Source organism: Mirounga angustirostris, unplaced genomic scaffold (genome assembly GCF_029215605.1).
Source record: "Mirounga angustirostris isolate CCGP_5_RB_7025 unplaced genomic scaffold, mMirAng1.0.hap1 SCAF_9, whole genome shotgun sequence".
In the NCBI taxonomy this organism is placed as follows: domain Eukaryota; kingdom Metazoa; phylum Chordata; class Mammalia; order Carnivora; family Phocidae; genus Mirounga; species Mirounga angustirostris.
This window is the reverse complement of record NW_026991717.1, coordinates 963,250-979,137: the sequence shown is the minus strand read 5'-3', so window position 1 is coordinate 979,137 and position 15,888 is coordinate 963,250. Positions and strand designations below refer to the sequence as shown.

At 61.2% G+C, this 15,888-nt stretch overlaps 1 protein-coding gene across 2 annotated transcripts in view; it reads left to right on the top strand.

Annotated features, from left to right (window-relative positions):
- RASGRF1 (Ras protein specific guanine nucleotide releasing factor 1) overlaps positions 1-15,888 on the top strand; it is a 98,518-nt gene that overhangs the window by 73,798 nt on the left and 8,832 nt on the right. For both annotated transcript variants that reach the window (XM_064569767.1, XM_064569768.1), the window contains 9 exons: positions 652-777; positions 2,076-2,246; positions 2,502-2,608; positions 3,031-3,143; positions 3,865-3,925; positions 6,837-6,940; positions 8,170-8,254; positions 10,061-10,258; positions 14,058-14,137. In XM_064569767.1, coding sequence (XP_064425837.1) covers positions 652-777; positions 2,076-2,246; positions 2,502-2,608; positions 3,031-3,143; positions 3,865-3,925; positions 6,837-6,940; positions 8,170-8,254; positions 10,061-10,258; positions 14,058-14,137 — 1,045 coding nt within the window. The remainder of the gene's footprint in view (positions 1-651; positions 778-2,075; positions 2,247-2,501; positions 2,609-3,030; positions 3,144-3,864; positions 3,926-6,836; positions 6,941-8,169; positions 8,255-10,060; positions 10,259-14,057; positions 14,138-15,888) is intronic.

Sequence of the window (15,888 nt, the reverse complement as noted above, 5' to 3'; positions counted from 1 at the left end):
AGTTGGGGAAACTGAGGACCAGATAGGTTAAAAGTTTTTGACCAAGATCTCACTTTTAACACAATTCATCACTTTTCTCCGAAGTGTGTAAACCACGAGTCTCCCAAGGTTAGGGAGACTGTAAGTTATTGCCAAAACCAGGACACTTGATAGTGACCAGGAGTGCGGGACCACAGGCACAGAGCGGGACTTTCCGGGCAACGTGGCACAGATGGTCACCCTAAGATGCTTCACGCACATGCACACGCTCACGGGTGCACACAGAGACATACACAAACGCGAGGGGTCACAGGGTACGGCACCTTGTCACTCAGAGTGTGGTCTGTGACCAGCCACAGGGGCATCCCCTGGGGACGCATTAGCGACGTGCAGCCCCGCTCCAGACCCCCCGAGTCAGCACCCGCATCCTAACGAGTTCCGCAGCGGTGCCCGTGAGGGTCTGAGAAGCCCGGGTAGAAAAGAGCCATCTTGGAGACTCAGGACCCCGTTGGCGCAGGAAAGGCTCTGACCACTCCCACGGCAAATACGCTGTCACGCTTCCTTCAGCCAGCAAATCCCAAACCCACTTTGTTCTGCTTCGGTCGCTTATCGCCTGAATTGCTAAAGGAGTGACTACTGAAGACACGTGACGTTATTTCTTCTCTGCCCCAGGCTCAGAAGTCTCCATGAGGGAAGAGTCCGACAACGACCAAAACCAGAGTGACGATGGGGACACCGAGGCCTCACCGACCAAATCGCCAACGACGCCAAAGTCAGTCAAAAGCAGAAATTCCTCAGGTACAGCTCAGCACTTGGACGTTACAGATGGATTCCGGGAGGACACGGGAGGCCCTGGCCAGGAGCCGGGGGCGGGGGGGGGGGGGGGGGACGCGTGGGTCTCGCTGAGTGCAGGCCAGGGACCCGGGCCCCGCGTGCAGGGCCACCGCCGTGCGTCACAGCCAGCAGGGCGATGGCCGGGCTCGGGCCACTCCTGCCCAGCAGTCACCCTGGCTCATTACCAGACGGTGCAGCAGACGCAGGAGGGACCAGGAGGGGTGGGGGCGGCTCGTTCACAGGGACCCAGGTCCTTTCACCGTCGGGCGGCCTTGTGGAGCGGCAAGTGGGTCCCAGTTACGGACCGAGGGAGGAGACCCTGACGGGGTGACAGCCCCCGCCCACGCCTGACTCCTGACCCCGAAGGGTCCCGGGTCCCCACTCGGTGCTCCCCGCCCGAGCCCTCGCTCCGCCTCACCTCCTGGGGCACCCCTCGTGCCTCCAGCCCATGGACTCCCCCGCCATGCCGGCCTCCCAGGGAGGCTCCGTGAGTCCCAGGCCCGCCCAGCCATGCATCCACGGCCACGGCTTCTCAGAGCCACCACCACGCAAGCATCAGAACTGAGCTCCCTACAGCATAAGTGCTGTGCCTTCGTCCTGAGCGAGGATTGCTCTCCAGAGACTTAAAGATGGCACGACAGGCTTCCAGAGTCAGGGTCTGTGGCCGTTACCGCTAAAAGTTAAGCATTATTCGGCACTGATGCTCCACGGTGCGCGACGCCACGTACTTGGGGCCGTGCCCTCTCCTCTAACCGTGACATCCACTGCTCGGAGCAGGTATTAATGTCCCGATTGCGCAGAGACGCGGCCACACGGCGAGCCAGGCCTCACTCCCCCACACTGCGCCCACGAGCCCGTCAGTATGAATTCCTGGTGTCAGGTACTGGACGGGCTACGTGCTCATCCCAAATAGGCTGAGAGTGTGAGGAGGCTCATGACTCTGTCTCCAAGCAGCCCGGGCCCGGCTGAGCCCTGGGGGTAAAGGAACATCAGGGGTGGACGGGGCGCTGGCTGGGGACTTCTGCAGACCAGAGAAGGCGGAGGGAGGCAGGGGCTTTTCCTACCCCGAGACCGCCCTGGGGGTGGCACGCCCCTCTGGGGACCTGAGCAGGGGAACAGCCCCCACCTCTGCCTGCTAAGCCCCGGGACGCAGTGGAGACAGGCTGCCCGTCTTGAGGCTGCTGCAGCGTGGGGACCCCCGGTTTCCCGACAGTGAGGGCTGCACCAGGGAAGGCTGAGGGTCGGCTTTGCCCCCTCCACAGAGTTCCCCCTCTTTTCCTACAACAACGGGGTCGTCATGACCTCGTGTCGGGAACTGGACAACACACGCAGTGCCCTGTCGGCGGCCTCTGCCTTTGCCATAGCCACGGCGGGAGCCAACGAGGGCACCCCAAACAAGGAGAAGTACCGGAGGATGTCCCTGGCCAGCGCAGGTATGCGGGAGGGGGTCCCCTCCCTCCGCGGGCTCAGCCCAGCTGCAGGCAGGCCACCCCAGCCCCAGGAACTGTCCCCCTCCCAGTGTTCAGGGCTTGCTGCTCTGGGCCTTGGCCAGCACCGACCCCTGGCTGGAAGCCGCCCACCCGCCAACCACGGCAGCAGCCGGCTTCCCCAGGCCTGGGCTTTACATCCAGACGAGCACTGAGCCCCATTTCTAGTCCTCCTGTATCCTCTGTCCCCTGTGCCACCAGGGTTTCCCCCCGACCAGAGGAACGGGGACAAGGAGTTCGTGATCCGCCGAGCGGCCACCAACCGCGTCCTGAACGTGCTCCGCCACTGGGTCTCCAAACACTCTCAGGTGGGTGGGAGGCCCCCGGCGCTGGCCCCCAAGAGCCGCTGCCCTCTGAGACCACGGGCAGGACCGCGAGCAGGACGGCCTCGGGGGCAGTGGGAGGGAGGGAGCCCAGGTGAGCCGTCCAGCACCCTCAGAAGGGGCTGCTCTGGTGTCTGGCCTGGGAGGGCACCAAGGACATTCCCGGGCCCCGGGGCTGGGTCCCTCCACCTCTGTCTGCAGCAGGGGGCCAAGGAGGTCCGCACCCCCAGAGTCCTGGCCTGGGGGTGCAGCTGGCCAGGGTAGGACCCTTGGTCTTTATCAGAGTTTTATACCTAAGGGCCTCTAGGCTCCCCTGGTGGCCTGCATGGCCAGGGCAAACGAAGACGAGGCAGGCAGCTCTCCACGTGTGGCTGGACAGGGCAACGCCAGCGTGTCTCCCCCCACAGGACTTTGAGACCAACGACGAGCTCAGATGCAAGGTGATCAGCTTCCTGGAGGAGGTCATGCACGACCCCGAGCTGCTGACCCAGGAGAGAAAGGCTGCAGCCAACATCATCAGGTATGGGTGGCCTCGGCCCCGCTGAGCTTGGCCCGCTGCCCGGGGCCCAGGCTCTGCCCCACACGGCCGGCCACGGGCAGGGAGCCGGGGAGGCCCTTCCAGGCAGGCTGGCCTCAGGCAGGGGTGCGGGGGCAGGAGCCCCGAGCTGCCGGGGGGCCGTGCGCCCCGCCTCTGCAGACGGGCCCCTGAGCAGGCGGCCCATGTGTCCTTCCTCCCCTCAGACCTTGGCCTCCTAGAGTCAGGAACCACGTTCTCCCTGCACAGCCCCCAACTCCTGCCTGGTCCGCGGCGCCCATCGTGGCCGCCGTTCCCGCCCGGGGCTGTTAAATCTTCACGGATTGAGGGTTCAGCTCCGCGGTCACACGAGCCACGTGGCCGCAGACGACGCCCCCAGGAGGAGCGTTCGCACGGCTGCCCAGAGCTGTGCGGATGGGGCAGGCTCGCTTCTGTCTGCAGGCGCTCGGGGCGTCTGCGGGACGGAAACGGGTTACGTTGTTCGTCCCCGATCTCGTCCATCTTCCTCCCGTGCAGACGGGGAGGCCAAGGGTCAGGGAGCTGAGTCCTGACAGTCAGGCCATCAGGGAGAAGTCCCTGACAAACGGGCAGTGGGCTCGGGCTCGGGAAGCGCAGAGCAGAGACGAGGCAGCCGTGGGGACCTGCCTGGGGAGGCGAGGCGGGGGTGCGGGCTGCACAGGGCCCATCGCGCCGTCTCGTCCCCTAGGACTCTGACCCAAGAGGACCCGGGCGACAACCAGATCACGCTGGAGGAGATCACACAGATGGTGAGCCGGGCTGACGCTCACCGGGCCGTTCCCTCCAGCACGCGTCCCCCCGGGGCGGCCGGAACCAAGCGCTGCAGACTGACTCACAGCCGCAGAAGTGCGTCCTGTCCCGGTCCTGGAGGCCAGGGGTTGGAAGTCAGGTGTTGCTGGCGGACGCTCCGGGGAGGGGCCTTCCTGCCTCTTCCAGCTTCCCGGAGCCCCGGGCGGCCCTTGGCGTGTGGCCCTGAACCTCTGATGTCCGCCTCCTTGTTCCAGGCGGTCCTCACTCCTGCGCGTTTCTGAATCACCTTCCCTGAGCATGTCTCTCCCTGGGTCTGAGCCCCCCTCTTGTAAAGACTCCAGTCCTGTGCGATTGGGACTCACCCCAATGACCTCCTCTTAACCCGGGCACATCTGCAAAGACCCTATTTCCAAATCAGGTGACATTCCCAGATACCAGGGAGTGGGACTTTAGCGCCACATTTTGGAGGGAGGAAATTCAACCCGTCACACCTCTGCCCCTCTCCTCATCCTCTGCTCACCAGCCCCGCCCCGGCCCCCGCTGCGTGTTCTCTGCTCCGCGGTCCCCAGAGGAGGGGGGCCGGGGCCCCGGCTGGGGGTGGTGGGCTGCTCCTCTGTGCTGAGCCGTGCCAGGCTTTCATCAACAGAGGCAAGTCTACACCATCACCCCCACGTTCAAGATGAAGCAGCGGGGGTCTGGGGAGGTGAGGCGCCCTACCCAGGGTCGTGGCATCAGAACTGGTATTGGCATTCAGTTCCGACTCCAGGGCAGGAGATCACCCCACACCCCACGCTGCTTCGTCCCGAGGAGTTGGGGTGCCACTGGCCACCTGCCCAGAAACGTGGGCGCCCCGGGGAGCGCTGTGCTTGCCACGAGGAATGCGGGCTAATGGTGGCGGTTCACGTGGTGAAGGGAGTGGTGTGTGTGCAGGGGCCTGGCCCGGCCCGCTTCCTCCTCCAGGTCAGGGATGTGCCCCCCGCATGCCACCGCAAGCCACCCCAGAGCCTGGGCCCCCGCCACCATGGCGGCCTGGGAAGCTCAAGGCCGACTGGTTCTGACCCCCCTGCAGCCCGTCCTGGCTCACTTCCCAAACTGGCGACTTGAGCTCCTGTCGTTGCCGTACTCAGTACTCACACTGAGGACTCCAGGGCCTGGGCCCACTGCTCCCCCACCCCAGCCCCCGGCTCCTGGAGCCGGCTCTCCGGGGGCCTGGGCATGGGCGAAGGGGAGCACCTGGGGAACACCTCCCTGCAGCGGCCCGCATCCTGCTCTGTGGGCGCAGCACTCAGCCGGGGGGGGGCGAGGGGGCCGGGGCAGGAAAGGTGTTCCTGCATGCAGACTCCACGCTGACCCTCAGGGCAGGACGCAGGCTGCGCCCTGGGAGACAGGGCTGCTTCCTGGTGCCTGCCCACAGGAGAGCAGTTTCCCAGCAGGGGTCAGCTGGAATGTTTAGCCCTCGAGAACACGAGAGCCTCTTGCTCCCTGGCAAACATCCTGAGCTCTTGCAGAACAAAGCACCGCTGAGCTGCCCCCCGGCCCTGGCTTGTTCCCAGAGCCCAGAGAGCCCGTGGGGGCACTTCCAGTGTGGAGGAGGCTCCAGCGGCCTCACCAGAGAGCCTAAGGGCTGCTTGCAGGGAGACTTTGCCCGGCCCCATGGCAGGTGGGGAAGCTGTGCTTCTGGCCTCCCCTCCAGGGTCACCTTGTTTCCTGGGTGACCAAGCGGGAGCAGGGTGAGCAGCCTGCCTGTCCTTGCCCGGCCCCCACGGGCCTCTCCCCGGCCTAGGCCAGCCACAGGCCCTCAGGCCTGACAGTTCAGCCATCCTGGGCCCCCAGGAGGGTCCCTACCCCAAAACTTGCTCCTGTCCCCGTGTCCCCACTTGTCATTCCAATGGCTTCGTGTCCCCGTGTGGCTGCATCCAGGCTTCTGGCCCGTGGCCGACTGCGTGGATACCCTTCCTCTGCTTTCCTGCATTCCGTCCCTGCCCCGTGCTGCGGCTGGAGCTCCCTGAAGCCCAGGACAGTGATTTCCGGTCCTTCTGTGTCCGGTGTCTAGCAAGGACCCTCAGTGACTGTTTGCCGAGGGAGTGGGGGAAGGAGAGAGGCAGACAGTTAGGGGGAGGGCTTGCCCCCTTGCTATGGTGTGGACCCCATTCCCTTGCGAGCAGTGCAGCTCTGGGGGGCTCAGCCCAGCCCCTGGGGCTTCGGGGCAGGGTAGCTGGCCTTTCTGGGTCGGGGTGGTTCTCGTTCCTAACCCCTCTCTCATGGACACCGGCCCCTCCCACGGCCAGCCCTGGTGCTCCTTCCACTCTCTTCTCCGGCTCCCTCCATCCCCTCCTGGATCCAACAAACCGTCCACAGGACCTCTGTGGCAAGGACGCCAGCCTCTCCATGTCCACCTTTGATGAAACCCCGGCCACTGGGATCTTGGTCCCCTGACAAGTGTTTCCCAAGGACTTCCCGTGGCTGGGGTGGGGGGAGAAGGGCAGGTGGTGCCCACGGTGGCCCTGAGGGCCAGAAACATGGGAACCCCAAGACAAAGGCCAGGCAGCCATCTTCTGGGCGCCCCGGAGGTCATCACCCCTGTGAGTCCACATCGAATGAGTCTTCAAAGGAGACGCTGTGGAGCCGGCTAAGTGTCCAGACAGAACCTGAGGGGAGGGACGGGTCACTGGGAGTCATAGCCGGGCTCCAGGCCCAGGCGGCCCATTTCCTGCCGAGTGATGCGGGCCACTCGCGGTCCTCTGGACACCTCTGTGGTCTCGGTCATGGCTGGGACAAGGCTGCCTCGTTGCCGTGTGAGCGCTGCTCCCACCGCCCCTCCCTCCCCCATTCACCAGACCTAGGCCGAGATCACATCTGAGAATCGGCCGGAAATCCAGGAGGGCCTAACTCCGGACTTGCTCCCCTCAGGCCGAAGGCGTGAAGGCAGAGCCCTTTGAAAACCACTCGGCCCTGGAGATCGCGGAGCAGCTGACCCTGCTGGACCACCTCGTCTTCAAGAAGATCCCTTATGAGTGAGTGGGCGCAGGTGCCGGGCCCTCCCGGTCCTCCTCCCCGGCAGCCGGGCCGCACTGCATCCCTGGGACCTGCGCACTAGACTTCCCGAGCCACGCGCACTCTCCGCAGGGGGACAGAAGCATGGGTGTCCACAGGGGTGCGGGAGGATCCTCGTCCCTGGCCCCGGGTTCTGCACGCAGCGTGTGAGTGTGCACTTGCATGCGCCCCAGGGTTGGGGGGGCAGCTCTGGATCTTGAAGAAGCCCCGAGGCCTGGCATCACCCACTCCAGGCTGTAGTCAGTCTCCCCCGGGTGCTCCTGGTGATTACACTGTTTAAATGAATTCGCACCACCTTCCTGGAGCTCACAGCCTACCACCAGCATCCGTTAACAGCCTCTATAATACGTGCACGGTATTCCCCGACGGTGCTCGGACCCATGGGGCACTTTGCAGTTTTCACGTTTGTATCTAAAGCTGAGGTCAACCTCCTCGTAACCAAGTGTTTCTGAGTTTCTGACAACTGTCCGAGAATAGTTTCCCAAAATTAGGATCTTCGGATCTGAGCTCTGAACCACTGTAGGGCCTTTGGTCTCTGCTTTCCGGAAACTCCCACCGGCCGTCACCGGGTGGAGGGTGGCCGCATCTCGGACACCTGCCGCGTCTCCTGGTGAAGCCCGGGTGCTCTGGGAGGAGAAGCAGAGAATCTTTTCAAACCCAGTTCACTCCCCTCCGGCCCACAGCACGCTCACCGTCCCTGCCAAACGCAGAGCTTCCCCTGGGAGGCTCGGGCCGTCTGTGGCCTTCTCACGTGGTCCTCCTCACCAAAACACTCGACCGGCTTGGCTTGTGGGCTCCTTCCCCTTCCGTCCCTAGACTGCAGACCTTCCTCTCTGCACACGAGCCTGAGATGTGAGTTCTCCCCGTCAGGCCCGAGCTCCAGGACAGGACCAGCCGGCACTCTGCACTCTCCAGTAGATGATGTGCCTCCCACAGAGTCTCTCGTCTTCTTGGCCTGGCAGCAGCCCCGTAGGGAAAGTGTGTTCATGTTCCCATTTCACAGATGAGGCCACTGAGGCCCTGAGCCGGGCCAGGCAGAGCTAGACGCCAGCCCAGGGTCCCTTCCTCTCTGGGGCTCTGCAGGAAGTTCCTCCCCAAGAAGTAAAAGCCTTTCAAAGAGCAGAGAAATCACAGCAAAGAACTGAGCAAGGCAGAGCTCATGGGCCCTGGGTTTCCTTACTTCCCACAGGGAGTTCTTCGGACAAGGCTGGATGAAACTGGAGAAGAACGAAAGGACCCCTTACATCATGAAGACCACTAAGCATTTCAATGACGTGAGTACGGGGGCCCGGGGTCGGGGGGCAGTGCCTTTCTCTCCCAGGTTTTTCTTCAGCAGGACCCTTGAGGTCCTGGGTGACCAAGGGTGCAAGAGTGGGCTCCACACGAGGCACTGGACTCCTGTGATTTGTAGGCATCATAATCTCACACCGACCCTTAGCCCACGTTGTAGACACAAGGAGACCAAGGCTCCCAGGGTGGATGCCTGGGATCTCCTGACAAGTGTCTGGAGGAAGACGTGTCCCGGTGACATCCCCAGGGCCGCCCCGGCTCCAGCCCCGGCCAGCACAGGGCGCCGGCGGCTCCCGCCCCCTACGAGCCCCGAGGGCACTCTGAGCCGAGTCATGGCCCGAGTGAGGGCGCTTGATGGCTGGATGCTGGAGCACAGGACTCTGCTTGTCCTGACGGCCTGTCCGGCTGCCCGGGCTGCCCAGCCAACGCCCCGCGCCGGGGAGGCTCCTTGGCCGTCGGGAGGAAAGGCAGGAGACCCCCCTACTGCAGCTCGGGGTGGAGCCCTGTAGGGAACCCAGCAGCAGAACAGGGGGCCCCTGTCGGAGCTGGAGAGAGTAAGTGGAGAAGGTGGGTGGGTCCCGGAAACACCCCACCCCAGGGTGTGCCCGGGACCCAGGCGAGCCGAGGGCCAGGACACGACGTAAGCATCAGTGGCCTGTTTGCCTCATGCCGGCTTCTGCGCCACGGTCTTCGTCATCACCGTCTCGTTTAACCCCGTCTCTCTCACTTTATGATCAGGTAAACTGAGGCCCAAGGGGGTTAAATTCCATCCCCAACATTACACAGCAGGACAGCCTGCTTTGAACCCACGCAGTCCACCTCCGAGGGCTGTCCTCATCATCACCTGGCATCTGGCCATCTCTCTTAAAATCCAGCATTTCCACCAGACACAGAATGTGTGCCTCCATGACGGAGACCGTCACAGCCTGCCACTGTTTCTAGACCTTTCTCTGACTCTTTGCCTCATTGGTGGTACCAACTGGGCTCTCCAACATCAGGGCTAGAATGAGGGCAGGGGACCGAGGTGCCCAGAGTGCACCCACCCTCGTGCCCACGTGCACCCTTGAAGCCTGCAGCCCCTTAGGACGGAGTTGAGTGCAAATGTTGATAATGAATCTCAGTGGTGGTTCCAGAGTACTTCCCCTATTTCCCCGTTTGGGATAATGTTTGTTTATGAGGTTAAAGAAATTCTTTTCCTTGTTTGCTAATGGTATTTACCACAGATAAAAGATGGATTTTATCAACACTTCTTTTCAAATCTATTGAGATGGGCCTACGGTTTATCCCCTTTAGTCTGCTAATGTGGAATCACTTCGTCAGGTTCTCAGGAAAGCTCCCATTGCATGTTTATTGGATTGCATTAAAGTCACATCTTAGTTTTGAAAAATGGTATATTTATATTCTCATTTGGAAATTTGATCTTTTTCTTCATCATTCAAACTATTAAAACTTTTTTTTTCATGTAGGTAAATTTTTTTCATGTAAGATCTTCCAAAGTTCACTCTAGGTTCCTGGGTAATTTACACATTTCCACTGGGATTGTGAAGATCTTTTTCATGGTGTTTTCTAGTTGGTGTTTTCCCAATGCATAGGAAAACTTCTCATTTTTGTATGTTGAATCTTTAACCAGCCTCCCTAATGAGCTCTGTCAGTTGTTCTGGTAATGTTCCAGAGCACTGTCTTGGGATTTTCGAACAGGCAGTCGTATCATCTGTAAATGATGGTGATTTATCAGCTTTGCAGTACTTATGACTGTTACTTTTTTCTTGTCTTATTGCATGGGCTTAAAGATCAGCAACTTGATTGCTTCAGAAATCATCCGCAACGAGGACATCAACGCAAGAGTGAGTGCCATCGAGAAATGGGTGGCCGTGGCTGACATATGCCGCTGCTTGCACAACTATAATGCTGTGCTGGAGATCACCTCGTCCATGAACCGGAGCGCAATATTCCGGCTGAAAAAGACGTGGCTCAAAGTCTCCAAGCAGGTGCGGCGGGAAGCCGGCGCCACTGCCTGCCTGGGGCTGGGCTGGGCTGGGACACCAGAGTGCTGGCCTCTGGACATCCATAGGTGGGGAAAGGACAAGGTGAGGGCCAACACTCCCAGGAGAACCCCTTCTCCTATATCACCTGGGACCAGGTATCGGGCCCACCCATATGGCACTGGGACCCACGGAACTTTAATTCCCACTTGAAAAATTAGCACTGCAAAGCAGGGCATGTAAGACAGTGACAACTGGTCCAATGTTCTTCTCCTTGTGTTGGGACAAGAGCGGTGGCTTCGTGCAGATTCGTGCAGATTCTGATCCAGATCTGCAGGGCTGCTGAGACGGTGGCCAGATGGTCTCGCAAGTTCCTTCCCAGGACTCTAGTTTCACCAGCCCTTTTGGCCACCAGGGATAATCAATGATCTTAAATGTGAGCTTGATCTTTATTCGTTGAGAACGTGATTCTGAAATGTGGATTCTTCCTTGGGAATAAAGTTCCCTACACTAAGGTCGTGAGGAGGCAGCTCTCCTAAGAGGAGCACACCATGGGGCCACCTCCTTGGTGCACGCGGTGGATGCCCCAGCCCCAGCCTACACATGTGCAGGAGGCTGGACAGGCACGGCCAAAGGGCAGAGCAAGCCTCTGAAGGCACTGGTAACTTGGCAGCGGGGTCTGTGGTCCTGCCGCCGGGTGGGCTCTGGGGGGCCCAGTGTCTCCAAGGGGCGTGTCTCATCTGGACAGCTCTGCATTTGCATGCTGAGTCCTCCTTACTGTTCTCTTTATTACCCTCCCTCTCACCACCCTCATGCCAATGGCAGGTCACAATCCTGCGACCCCAGGCAGGCAGCAGGTCCATAAATTCCTCTTCCTTAGCTAAGCAGCCTGACTGAGGAAGGCCTGGGATGCTGCCCTTCCCCACATCTGGTCATCCTGGCCCCGGTGACAGTGAGCCTACAGCGTGTTACAGGGTTGGCCCCGCTCCTGGCAAGCCAGGGCCTCTTGCCTCTTCACACATAGACACGCCAGGGCTAGGACAAGGACAGGGGCTCCTGGAAAGAACAGAGGCTGGAGCTCAGGAACTCAGGCGTGTAGGCACATATGGCCGTGTGTGGCACGTGGCGCTGGGGACTCCTGAAGCCAGGGGCTGAGCGGGCCACTGTGGGACCCCCGAGTCATCCAGCCCTCTGTGAGGGCTCAGGCAGGGCAGGTGGCAGAGTCTGAGGGCCTAGTCCGGGTCCGCATCTTTCTTCCCCTGCCCTCAGACCAGCCCCACTTTCCCACCACACTGGGGGCTCCGTGACCCTCCTGGCCTTGTTCCCCAGCGTCACCCGTGGTCTGAAGTTGGGAGGGAACCACCTTGACCATCCCGAAGTCTCCCGTTCTCTTAGGGAAGCGCAAATGGAGGGCAGCTAGAGGTCAAGGCGCGTGGCCTGGCCTGCATTCTCGGATGCCATTCAGGACCTGGGTCCAAACATCAGAGGTGCCTCGGACAGCGCACGCAGACCTGCACACTCTGTGGCCCACTGGGCCCTGCTGGCTTCTCCCAGCCCTTCGGCTGGGCCGTATGCGTCTGCACGGTGCCTGGCCAGCACCAGCCAGGGACGGCCGCTGTCCCTCTGCAGGTGTCCCGTGGATACTTGAGACCCACCAGAGGAGCTATGTTTCTTAGCAGGCCTAAAACACAGCCCCAGCAGTGGGTTTTCATCGTTGGCTTGAATGTGCTGGCCCAAAGCGGGAAAGCATTAGGTCCAAGTGCAGGCCAGCCCGTGCAAGAGCCAAGCAGTCAGGCTTAGGTGGGGACTTCTGGCTCCATTTCCCTGTTCTTCTCCCATCCGTTGCCCCATTCTCTGGAAAGGGGGATCCCCTCCAGGTGCAGATGACTAACAGATCTGTGTGTCGCCCCTCCAGAGGATGGTTGCATTCTCGGGGGGACAGAAGTCTCTCTTTGGCCAGCAATACCTCGGGGCCCCTTTGGGAGGGAGCGGCCTTGGCCATCCGGAAGTGTTCTGTTTGGTGGACAGGAAAGGATGAGCTTGCGGGGGCTCTGTGATCATCTTTGGCCTCCACACCACGTCCAAGGCAGGCTCCTCGCTTGGTCTCTGGTTTCAGTGACATATTCCAAGTGCCCCTTATTTCTGCCCGCGGCAGAGACGCCCAGGGTCCCAGGGGCCTGTGTCTCCTTGAGCTCCTGGCCCCACCAGGAGATACTTGAGTGGCTTCGGAATTCTGTTTTTTAAGCAGTGGCTGGGAAAATCCAGTGGTCTCCCAGGCTGCAGAACTCCTTCCTGGACAGAGCGACGCTCCAGAGGAACACAGATGTGGAAGGAATCAAAGCATGCCCAACTCAGAGCCACAGATTGGCTCCAAGTGTATACCCCAAACCCCCATGTGTGAGAATATCTTCCCTAGGTTCCCACGACCACTGGTGGGGGATACTTCGTCCGGAGCTACGTGGCCCCCGGGGCCTCCTGATCTAGCTTCTGTGGGGCCCACAGTCCTAGGATATCTGAGCTCTTACTGCCTTTAGGGAATACCTGGGCCTACCCTCCCATTCTCCAGATGTGAGCCTGGAGACCCAGCACTCTGCGAGGTGTGTGGCCTTGCCCGTGTGCTCGCTGAGGCCAGTCGCAGCGCCAGCCAGGCCCCCCAGTCCGGGACTCTCAGCCCCTGCATCTGGTCTCACGCCTCAGGTCTTTCTTCCCAGGCGGGTGGGAAGGAGGAATGCGCGGGGCGGCAGCCCTGGACAGAAAACTCTGGAAAAGTGCAGGGAGGACGCTGAGACGCCAGGGCGGAGGTGGGCCAGGCGTCCAGGCTTCAGGACGGATCCGTGAGGGCAGCCATTTCGGGAGGAAGCAGAATCCCGTGCCCTTGGCTGTGTGTGTCCCTTTCACGGGATCCAGAACACATTTCTGCTTTGAGCAGGGTAGGTCCACACCGGTGACGACGCTTCTCATCAGTCAGGGAGCAACCTGAACGGGGTGCTCTTCCAGTCGCGCCCCTTGGGAAGCACACGTGGGTCTCTTCTCCCATCGTGTCGTTTTCTGGGGGCAGACTTCTCAGAAAACGTCTGGCCCAAAGCTTAGGGGTTGTGGCCCATGTCCCCTCAGCCATGGTCTGGACTTTGAGGACGGGAGCTGGAAAGCAGGCTCCCTAGTCCACCTCCCCGTTGTGTAAATGGGGGAGTGGGGGCCACTGAGGTACAGGGCCTCCCCCGGCTGCACTGGGGAAGGAGCGCCAAGCTGGACCCAGGGCTGCCCCGCTTAGGCCGAGGCCAGTCTCCAGCCTGACGTGTGGCAGACGGGACCCTCAGCCGGGGGTTGGCTCTTCCCCTGCAAGGCCTGTTCTTCTAGAGGATCAGCTCGTCTGCCATCTTCCTTCTCGACTCTTACATTCGCGTGGGGTCCTGAGAGCTACAGGTGAAGGTGTATCCCTTGGCCGCAACCCTGCAGTTCAGTGCGCGAGAGAGGCTCTGCCCTGGAGCGGGGGCTCCTTGCAGTTGCCAGCCCCACCTCCACCCCCATTCCCAGGGTGCCCGGGGTTTCCGGGTCCCCCACGCCCCACCTCTGTGTTTCTGAAGGGTGCGTGTACACTCGAGACATACAAGACGGGGGTCCGTGTCTGACTCTTTAGGAGTTGGGGGGTGAGGTTCCAGACTCAGGCGGGCCCCGGAAACGCCCTGCCCCGTGACGGGGCAGAGCAGAGGGAGTTCTGGAGTACCGAGGGCAGCCCGTGGAGTGTGGGCTGGTGCCTTGGGCCTCAGTGCGTGCCGCGTTAGTAAATGCTTCTAATTCTTTCTAGACAAAAGCTTTGATTGACAAGCTCCAAAAGCTTGTATCATCAGAGGGCAGATTTAAGAATCTGAGAGAAGCTCTGAAAAAGTAAGTGTGTGTCATTTTGTCACCATTACTGTTTAAATCGTAGAACCGCATTGCAGAGGCATTCACGGGCCACATCGGCTGGAGCAGGAGGTCTGTCTGTCTGTCTGTCCGACCGTCTACCCACAAGACCCCTAGGCACCCCAGACCTCCAGGGTGGGTCAGCTTCGTCCTCCGTGGTCTGCTGGAGAAATCCCAGAGTCTCGGTGGCCTTTCCCGAGAAACAGAGAGAGAGGACGGGGCACGGGGAGCATGCTCGGTCCCCATAAGCCCGAGAGCTGTGATGCAGAGGCCTCCATTCTGACCTGCACACTTGCCCACATTTCAGTATTTCTGACGTCAGAATATGCCCTAAAGTCAATGTGTTTTTTTAATGGGATTGCATTCCTTTTTTTAATTGAGAATTTGTCCCCAAAACAAGACCGCATTGTGCAGAAAATGGCATCTTGGAATCAAAGAAATGCAGTTTTGGCAACAATTGTACCTTACTGTCCACGGAGCCCCCCAGCCGCACCTTACTGTTTGCGGAGCCCCCCCAGCTGCACGTTACTGTTTGCAGAGCCTCCCAGCCTCGGCCCTCTTGTCATTAGACCAGGATGGTCCTGTATCGAGGGCTGTCTTGTGCCCTGGAGGATGTTTAGCAGCAGCCCCGGCCCCCGCCCACAAGATGCCAGTGCCCCCTCCCCAAGTTCTAACCACCAAAACTGCCTCCGCTCACTGCCGACTACCCCTGGGAGGCGAAATCTCCCCCTGGAGACCCACCACTGCACATAGGTTCTCCCACCCTGCTTCTGCTGACGACACTGAGGCCCTGGGGCCGTGGTGACAGAGCCAGAACTTGGCACGAGTAGCCTGTGAGGCCAGCGCTCGGTGGTTTGCCCGAGGCCGCCTCCTGTGCAGGTCCAGGCGAGCTGTCCCAGCAGAACAGAGCCCCAGCCCAGCGGTACCCACTGTGGCCACTCACAGTCACCCCCGCAGCTGTGCCCCGAGCCGCGGCACTGGGCTCTGCCACCTGCCATGGGCCGAGCCGGGCTGGCCTCGCCCTTTCCTCCCTGCACCCCGTGGAGAGACCCTGGGCCACCCCGGGGTCCTGGCTCCTTACAGAGCCCACGAGCGCCTGTCCTGCCGTCAGGGCAGACCACACGGTCACTGCCCCCAGGGCCTGGGGACGAGGCAGGACCCCCCCCGGCAGGCCTGCGCACCCCGCTGCCAGCCCCGTCTGCCCTCCTCGTTGGCCCCCGCCGCCCCGGCCTGTCCTTTGCCAGCTCTGTGTGCCATTTTTGGTCGTATCTCCATGTACTTGTCCTCAGACGGATGTCCCATCCGCTCTGTGCCGTCTCTCTGGTGCCTGGGCTCCACGGAGCCCCCGGGCTGTGCTTTTGGGGGCTGCCTCATCATGCATTCTCCAGCCTGTCCGCCCGCCCCGGGCACCCCTCCATCCGCCTCCTTCCCATGGCTGCCTCGTCCATCCGCCGCCGCCTCCGCGCCTCCATGGCCCCTGTTCTGTCTCAGTCCCGTGCTGTCTTCCTTCTTCCCCTCGGCCTGCGTCAGTGCCTGGCCCAGGCACCTCCGCTCCCTGCCACGCGGGGCGGCGGGGTCTCCGGGCATTCTGGGGGCTGAGGCCTTCATGCAAACCAGGTTCTTGCTTTATGGATGGGTGGGCCAAGCCCTGCGAGGGAACGAGAGATTGGGGACACACGGGGCAGATGTGTCCTGTGCCCCTTCTCCGGAGGCGCTGTGGTTTCCCCATAGAT